At 39.0% G+C, this 9,564-nt stretch overlaps 1 protein-coding gene across 1 annotated transcript; it reads left to right on the forward strand.

Annotated features, from left to right (window-relative positions):
- Positions 1–346: 346 nt before the first annotated feature.
- On the forward strand, positions 347–4,524 carry LOC18028037 (putative GATA transcription factor 13). Its single transcript, XM_006409796.2, has 3 exons — positions 347–546; positions 1,656–1,920; positions 3,614–4,524. Exons 2-3 carry the CDS (start codon positions 1,666–1,668, stop codon positions 4,244–4,246), a joined length of 888 nt encoding a protein of 295 aa, XP_006409859.1. The 5' UTR covers positions 347–546; positions 1,656–1,665; the 3' UTR covers positions 4,247–4,524.
- Positions 4,525–9,564: the final 5,040 nt, after the last annotated feature.

The raw sequence follows: 9,564 nt of genomic DNA on the forward strand, positions 1-9,564 counted from the left end.
TTTATATTTACAGGGAAATATTTTATTAAAAAACTAATTTTATATTTACAGAGAAATATATTTACTAAAAACACTAATTTTATATATAAGAAACAAAATTAATCATTTGCTTAATATAGGGTATGAATTGAATTTCTCCCATTAATATTTGTCCCAGTTTTCTCCATGCATGTACAATACAGAAGTTATTTCCTTTCTTAAAATTAGAAAATTGATTTACAAATTTCTTTAAAGTGAAGAAATCTTGAGTTGTATAAGTAAAAAAGACAGAAAATATGTAAAAATTCATTTCCAAAAAAAAGAAGATTTTGTTAATGTAAAGAAGACACACTGAAAAATTCCATGTGCGTTACCGCATATTAAATATATCTCCTCTCCCCCTTCTCTTCTTTCTCCTCTTCTCTCTCTCTGTTCTGTAATCCCTAAATCCCCAATTTCGGACAATTTTAGATTCTCTCTCTCCTCCATCTCTCTCCTCTCTCTCTATCACTCTCCCTCGCTCGCGCTTGGGAATGCTTTCTGTGTAGTCATCATCTGTATCACAAGGTTTGTTCATCTTTCTTCACTTTCGCTTTTTCTCTTGCATTTTCTTCTTCATTTTGTGTTTTGTTTTGGACATTGAGACAAATGTTACAAAGGATTTTTTTTCGTTGTGATTCTTATCTCTTTGTGCCCTAAAAAGAAAATGAAACCGGAGACTGTTCCTCGGATTCTTGTATGTCCCGAAATGGTTTTCAATTCAAATTATGAAATGAAGAAAAATTGTTTGAGGAAATATAATTTTATCCTCTTGACTCAATGAATCTTTTGCCATTTATGTAATATGAGAAACTGCTTTATTGCTTCTCACTTTGAGTCAACATATTGATGAGCTAAGCTTAAAAGTTTAATTGTGAATATGGTAATTGAAATTTAGTCAATAGTCAATAGTCAATATTTCATATTTAGGTATCCTCATGCTGAATTTCGAAATTGTTCTTATGAAGTAAATTGTAAAGTCATTGAATCTAACATTCATATTCAATTGAAAACCTTTTTTTTTTAGATTCTTTTGCTTATCTCTGAAAAAATTGATACTTGTTACATGGCTTGGCTTCTTACTCTTGTGTTGCCCTATGATGTGTTTTGTCTAAGCTTAAAAGGTTAATTGTGAATATGGTAATTGAACTTTTAGTCAATAGTCAATACTTCATATTTAGGTATCCTCATGATGAATTTGTAAACTGTTCTTAGGAAGTAAATTGTGAAGTCATTGATTTTAACATTCATATTCAATTGAAAACCTTTTTTCTAAAGATTCTTTTGCTTATCTCTGAAAAAATTGATACTTGTTACATGGCTTGGCTTCTTAGTCTTGTGTTGCCCTATGATGTGTTTTGTCTAAGCTTAAAAGTTTATTTGTGAATATGGTAATTGAATTTTTAGTCAATAGTCAATAGTCAATACTTCATATTTTGGTGTCCTCATGATGAATTTGTAAACTGTTCTTATGAAGTAAATTGTAAAGTCATTGATTTTAACATTCATATTCAATTGAAAACCTTTTTTTAAGATTCTTTTGTCTATCTCTGAAAAAGTTGATACCTGTTACATGGCTTGGCTTCTTACTCTTGTGTTGCCTTATGGTGTGTTTTGTCAATGGTTTTTTTCGACAGAGGGTGACAAATGAATAACGGTTCTTGGTTACCTGAAGAGGACTTCAAGGGTTTAGGGGATAACTTCTTTGATGATCTCATCAATCATCTCGATTTTCCCCTAGAAGACATCGAAACCGGCAGTGGCGATGGAGATTGGGACGCCGAGTTTCAGAACCTCGTGCCTCCTTCATTGGATGTGCTCACGAGTTTGTCCTCTGAGTTCACTCATGGTAGCACTTGCAAGGGACAACGCGTGGGAGTCCAAAAGCCCGTGCCCGTTTTGGTGAGTTCTTGATGCTTGTGTACATTTATCTATGCTTGTCTTGTCTGTTGGATAGTTTTTGCGCTGCATGTAGGTTTGAAGCGTGTGCAAAAGAGCCATGTTTGAACAGGAAACTTAAGCATATTATTTATTAGATTATGCCACAGTCAATAGCACACATTTGATTTAGGAAAGTTGGTCATTTGCATTCAAGCTTTGGTAGCTTTTTAGTGTTGTTAGGTTAGAAAAGAGCGTAAAAAGATAATTAATCACACTTATACGCATCATCCATTCATATTACTTGAATGATTATTTTACACGATCACAGAACATGTTTGATTAGGGACACTAAGTTAGGATCGTATTTACATAATGGTTCTTTAAACCTCAATTGCTTTTTTACACATATGGTTAGAAAAATGCGAGAAAAAGAGAGTTCACTTTGCATCATTTATGCAACTTGATATGTTGTTCATAATCAATTCGCATATATGCATTGGTCAACTAATTTTGTTACACCGCAACAAAACAGTTATTTTGGATTCAAGCTTCAGATGACTTTTATTGCATCGGTTGCTAAATTGCGTTAGAAAATAATCAATCTTATCTGCATTAGGAAAGTGCATCATTTTGGATTCAAACTTCATTTGTTTACGTTTCTTGATCGATCATTCACACGATTACAATAGACATTTGTATAAGGAATAATTTGGTATATTGTACATTATCATTCTTTTGGTTTCAAGCTTTCTTTTTATTGCATCATGTTAGAAAAGTGTGTATAAGTCACAGAATCACGCTCATATACATCATTTATCCTTACTTTTTTAGTTTTTCTATGCATATTCTTATGCTTAATTTATGCATTATTTATGCATCATCTATGCCCTCGTCATGCATCATTTTCACAACAAAACGAGCATTTGTTGGAGGAAATAATTCGGTAATGTAATACATTCTTAGGACTCTGTCTGGTAGCTTAGAATTCGGTAATGTAAGAGTTCTTAGAAGTGTGCATGCAAAAAAAAAAAAACATGTTTACACATCATACACATGTTACTTTGGTAGATTATTCACATAATCACAATACACATTTGCATGAGGAAAAGATATTAGCGTATTGCTTCTATAGGGAAAGCACCTGGAAAAGAATCCCATGGTTATGGTGCAGCCGAGAGTGTATATTTCAAGTCTCTGAAGTTATGAGAATAGGACTATGCTGTGTCTTAGGTCTTTCACTATAGCCTGTTGTTTTGAGTCAAATGGCCATGTATAGGACTAGTTCCCAGCTCAGTAGCTGGAGTATATAAATGGATGTGATAAGAGAGTTAAGTGCGTCGAGTGTTTTTGTGGTGGTTTGGTGCCTTTGTGGCAGGGGGAACTTTGGGATTTTTCTTCAATAAAAGGTAAGTTACGTTGGTTAGTTTAGTGTCTGTATATGGAAATCTGTATGTGGAATTATGCTCTGCTTGTTTTGTTTGTATACTTCTTTATGGCTCTACTGTGTTGTTAAGTATGGATCTCTTAAATCTGTAGAAGTCTTCTATATCTCTTACTTAACTCGTGGGACACAAACCATAAATGGTATCATATCTTGTAAGGATAGGAACTGATAAAGATCCTGTCTTTCATTTTTACCATGGATACGCTTCCTAGTGTTTTTGAATATGTGTCTGAAATTTACATTCACTGGCTTTGTCTTCATGCGATGCAGAAGCAGTCGAGTTCTTCGGAAGTCGACAGCTCCCTTCCTGATGTCAAAGTCTCAAAGCTGTTTCAGTCTTCAAGCCCAGTCTCAGTTCTCGAGAGCGCCAATGGTTCTGTGTCGTTCCAAAACCCAAACCGAGCTCAGAGGCTGGCCCTTCCTGTGAAAGGCATCAGAAGCAAGCGCAAACGCCCCACAGAGCCGAGAATCAGGTCCCTCCTGACATTTGCATCAGGAATGTCTCAGCAGTTTGCTCCAGATGAGTCAGAATCTGAAACTTACCTCTCTTCTGAGAATTCCTCCAAGAAGAGACGCAAGAAGAGCAAGAACCGTGCGGCCCACTCGGTCTCTTACAGTCCAGAGCCGTTTAACGCAGATGGGACAGTCCGGAAATGCACTCACTGCGAGACAACCAAGACTCCACAGTGGAGGGAAGGTCCCAGTGGGCCTAAAACACTTTGCAATGCTTGTGGCGTCAGGTTCAGATCAGGCCGTCTTGTTCCAGAATACCGTCCAGCCTCGAGCCCGACCTTCATCCCAACTGTGCATTCAAACTCTCACAGGAAGATCATTGAGATGAGAAGGAAAGATGGAGACCAGTTTAAAACCGGAAGAATTTATGCGGTTAGATCCCGAGCTTAGAAACTGTGTAACTTCTGTAGACCGAATGAGTTTGGTCTATTTGTGAGGATCCGTAGAATTGGTTAACTCTCTGTAAGACTTTATGTTCTTAAAACTAGGATTTAGTGTGTCTTTGGTTTATAATCTGATGCAGAGAGTTTAGGGGTTTAACTGGAAGATTTAGGGTCTAAGTATTTGTTTGATTATGTTGTTTGGCTGACATCTGTTTTATCAGAGTAGTGTAATGCCATTTTTTCTTTTCTTTGTTGAGCTATTTAAGAAAAAACCATATTATTTTATTCCTTTTCTAAATTGTCATCGTCATATTACTCTTTCTCCTCTAATACATTAGAGCATAAACATTGCTGAGTCTCATTAGGGTCTTTTAATTATTTTTTAATATTAAAGTTGGGTTTAAGACTCATTTAAGAGATTCATTTGTTTTGAATGTCCATTGCTCAAAACCCAATAACTAAATTGAAAACTTGTGTCGAAAAAAAAAAAGAAGAAAAGAAAAAAATTGAATAACCAGTTACATGCTTCTATCTGTCTTTAACAACGGTTTCTTAGTGTTCTAATTTAAGAGACGTTTTTAACATTTTGTTTTTTTTTAAGAATGTAAAATTTTATTCATCAAAAAATCATCTTTACAATGAATGCTTCATAAAATCAGAAAGAAAACATAAAGATTATGCTTTTTTGCTCTATACTATCGAGTATCACTTTTGTAAGCTATCCCCATGTTTGCTTACCCCAAGCTGACGAAGAGAAGATAAGCGGTTTCGAATGCATTTGTCCAGGAACTTAGTGAGGAGATGTGTGGTGGACGGGTCATCACCGTGACATCTCCTATTCCGTTCCCTCCAAATGCAGTGAACTAAAGCCTGAAACGAGTATCACAGAATGAACAGAGTAGTTGCGTCTTGCGCAGACTGTTGAAGGATAGTAATAAGGTTGTTCCACTCTGTTGTAAATCGCCCTCCCATCAGCTTCCTCACTAAATTGGACCAGATTTCACCTGTAAAACCGCAAGAGAAGAAGAGATGGTCTCTTGTCTCTAATGGGTGGTTACAGAAGACACAATTCATGGTGATGGTGTTACTCCAAGAAGCCATGTAGTTAGCCTGTTGAGAATAGCCAGCCACACAAGAAACGAATACTTTGGAGTTGAATACGTAAACCAGACTCCTCCAAACCAGTTCACTTTAGGCCAAACTGTCCGAATGTGATTCTAAGTGTCTTTTGCAGAGAATGAAGGTTTGTATTTATCACTTCGCCCCTTCCACAGAATTCTGTCTTCAGACTCTTTACGCCGAGTTCTCTGATCATGAATGAGCTCCTCCAACTCATTAAAGATGCTACAGCGGTGATTTCGCCTACGATGTGTGTCAAGCACCGAGCCGACTGTTTCCTGAAGCCGAATACCAATGCCAATTCTACCTCCAGCCCCGATTTTTTTTTCAATAAAATCCCTTGAGGAGACCATTGGTCGAACCAGAAAGAAGTCTCGTATCCATTTCCCAACTCAACTCTGTAAAAAGCCCTCGCCATATCTCGATGCTTCAAAATCTTTTTCCACATCCATGACTCCGCCAGACTTTTCTCAGAGATCGACCAGAAGGATAAACCTCGCATCAAATACTGGCGAACCCATGTTACCCAGAGTGACGACTGAGGGTTGAGGATTCTCCATATGAGCTTTAAGCAGCTTACTTTATTGATGTCTTTGGTTGAGCGAATGCCTAAACCTCCTTCATCTTTAGGCCTGCACACTTCTGTCCAAGCAACTTTAGCTTTATGTGAGTTAAGATCGGGACCGGACCAGAGAAATGCAGAGCAGAGCTGCTCCACACTGTCCAGATACTCTCGCGGAAGGCAAAACGCGGCTGACCAGAAATTGATCAAGCTCATAATGACCGATTTAAGTAGTTGCAGTCTACCTGCAAAAGACAAAAATCGGGCTCTCCAAGATCGGATCCGCGAGCGAACCTTCTCCAACAAAAGCAGGTAGTCAGCGCTTGTCATTCTTCGTGTTGTTAACGGCAAACCGAGATATCGGACTGGTAGAGAGCCAACTGCAAAAAGGAAGCGTTCTGCAATCGTTTGTCGTATCGATGGCTGAACCCCTGCCATGAACAGAGTCGACTTTTCCAAGCTGATTTTTATACCGGAAATCTTAGCAAATTCCTCAAAGGTTTCGATAATCCCCTCCATAGGACTAGGCTTTCCATCAGCAAAAACCATTAAATCATCAGCAAAACACATATGAGTGAACCCCAAGGTTTTGCAGGATGGATGGTAACCAACTCGCCAATCTGCACTAGCTTTGTCAAGCAGATTCGACAACACATTCATGCAAATAACAAAGACGTAAAGAGAGAGTGAACAGCCCTGTCTCAAACCTCTTTTACTTTGAAAAAAACTCGTCAATTCACCATTTACTTGCACTGAGAAGGAAGTTGTTGTGATACAGAGCCGAATCCAATGAATAAACTTTGCCGGAAAGTCTAAAGCAGAGAGGGTGTTTAATAGGAAAGACCATTGGACTGAGTCGAAAGCTTTCGAAATATCAATCTGCATCGCACATCTGGGAGACACTTTATCCTTATGATAATCTTTCACCAGCTCTGTAGCTAATAAAAGATTCTCCAGTAACAGCTGGTTCTTTACAAACGCTGTTTGATTCAGAGCAATAAACTTCGGGAGAATCACCTTTAATCGATTCGCTAAGATTTTAGATATCACCTTATAAATCACATTACAGCAAGATATAGGGCGATAATCTTTCATCTGTTTAGCCCCTTCCTTTTTCGGAACCAATGCTAATATTGTTGAGTTCAGTCCCTTAGGAAGAAATTCCTTCGTAAAGAAGGATTGAATTGCCACCGTGAAATCACCAATGACTATGGGCCAAGCCACTTTGAAAAATTCTGTTGTAAAGCCATCGGGACCAGGAGATTTGTCCGATGGCATTTTAAATAAGACCTCTTTCACCTCCGCCTCAGAAACATCCTGTATCAGACAATCCTGGTCTAGTTCCGAACATCTAAATCCAAGTAAATTCCGTAAACTCTCCTCTGATATGCCTTCGAAATCATTCGGCTCATGTTGCAAGAAATCCTGAAAAAACCGGACGGCTTCAGCTTTAATCGCTTCATTACTTGACGTTATATTCCCATCTGAACATTCAATCTCCCGTATAGAATTTCGCATCTGCCTTTCCTTAGCTGCCAAGTGAAAAACCTTGTTATTGCCATCTCCTTTCTTAAGCCAATGTAGCTTTGATCGTTGTTTCAGGAATTTCTCCTCCAAACCAGCAACACGCTCCCATCTTCTGAAAGCTTCAGCCTCCTCCCGAATGGATTGCGGTGATGGATCAGAGAGAGTTGCAGACTGCTTTTCGCATAAGGTAGAATAGGCCTCTGTCGATCTCTTTTGCAAATCTCCCACCTGTTTCTTTCGGAGATCTCTCAGATTTGGTTTAAGCGTCTTCAACTTCTTTGAGAGACGAAACAGAGCAGACGTAGATTGAAACAGAGCAGGACTTCCTTTCCAATGATCTGATACCGTAGGCGTGAAGTCATCCAGCTCAGTTAGAATATTTATGAACTTAAATGGCTTTCTTGTTGATTCTCTCGGAACATCAAGAGCGAAGCGACATCTAAGGTGATCCGAGCACCCTCCAGGCTCAAACACCAAGTACGATCGTGGATAGTGTTGAGTCTAATTATCATTGACTAACACCCTATCCAGCTTTTTACTAATACTCATCCCTCTTGTTACACCATGTGTGTAACGAGCCATGGTAGTTGAGATCCATAAGAGAACAGTAATCCGTTATCCGCTGAAAATCCCTCATACCCGCAGATATACTTGGAGAACTTGCAAACTCCGAGTGCTCGTCGGCATCCAGAAATCTCATTGTAATCCCTTATTAGAACCCACGGTTTGTTTCAAATAATAGGGGAATCTTGGTGAGCTTTTATGTCTGCCCATAACTCTTGGCGCTCAGACACAAAATTTGAAGCATATATGAAAGAGCATATAAACTCTTCCTCCTCTCCTTCGAGCTGAACCGAACAAGTAATCAGCTGTGCACTTTTAAACATAGGAGTAAGTCGTACAGAGGGACTCCACACAATCCATATACGACCTAATCTATGAGTTTCATAATTAGAAAGAAAGGACCACCCTTGAAAAACCGATGTTGCAATCTAAAATGCTCTACTCTCCTTGACTCGCGTCTCAAGTAAACACCCAAACTGTAACGAACTATCCCTTACCCACTTCTTCACCACGGAATGTTTAATAGTTTTATTGAATCCGCGAACATTCCAGAAGAACCCTGTCATCTATTGTTTGAGTTGGGATTTCTTCTTTGCTACAACACTCGGAGAAATATGTGGGATGCTTTGGACGCCCTGTGGAGAGGTGCCCTTGTCGATGTTTCCACATCTTTCTCTTGACTTGTGTTTTGAATATCAGATGTCGAAATTTCACAATCCTCTGGTTCTGTATCGCCTGCTACCGTTGATGGGATTGCAAGAATGGTCTCTGTTTCATCTTGCACATCAGAGATGGTAAAGCCCTCCATGTCAACCTTAGACAAAATATCAAAACGAGATGGAGAGGAAATGTTTCCCCACTGTCTTTCCGCTCGAGAATCCAGCTGACTGCTGGCTTTGTTTGGCGAAACAGTACACCACGCAGCTTCCTCTGATTGCTGATTTGTTTGAATAGCTATTTCGGACACCTTAGACTGTTCTTTCAAAATTATTTGTCCCTGCTGTAAACCCTGTTGCTCCTCACTGCACTGAATTTGTTTTGAAGACTTACTGCCCTGACAAGTCTCAGAGACATCGTCCGCTACCTTTTCCTCCTTTGTAGCTGATTGTCGCACTAGAGTTGCTTTGGTTGGAGTTTTCTGATTTCTCTGTCCCTTAGAACAGACCCTAGATTTCTTTGCAATATTGTTTTCTGCCCTGTCTTAGCAACACAGACTTCCACCAGATGTCCCCATTTCTCGCAGTGAGAGCATTTTGGTGGTAACCAAGGGTATGAAAAGTCCACAACGACCTTCTTCCCCTCTTTCAGTTCAAATTGATGACTTTTGGGTAATTCTTTCGACATATCAGCCTCCACAAAGACCATTGCTTCATTGAAGTTCTTACATAACTCTGTGTCAGGGTGTAGTCTTTTGGGAACTCCTACGACACTCGCAAAAAACCCCAACCCTTTCCAAGAGTACATCGAGTATGGAACGTTCTTCAGAATTACCCACATCGGGATAGTTTTAATTTTAGGTTGAGTCTCCTCTATGATCGGAGAACACTTCGTGA

This window comes from Eutrema salsugineum, unplaced genomic scaffold (genome assembly GCF_000478725.1).
Source record: "Eutrema salsugineum unplaced genomic scaffold, Eutsalg1_0 scaffold_10, whole genome shotgun sequence".
In the NCBI taxonomy this organism is placed as follows: Eukaryota; Viridiplantae; Streptophyta; class Magnoliopsida; order Brassicales; family Brassicaceae; genus Eutrema; species Eutrema salsugineum.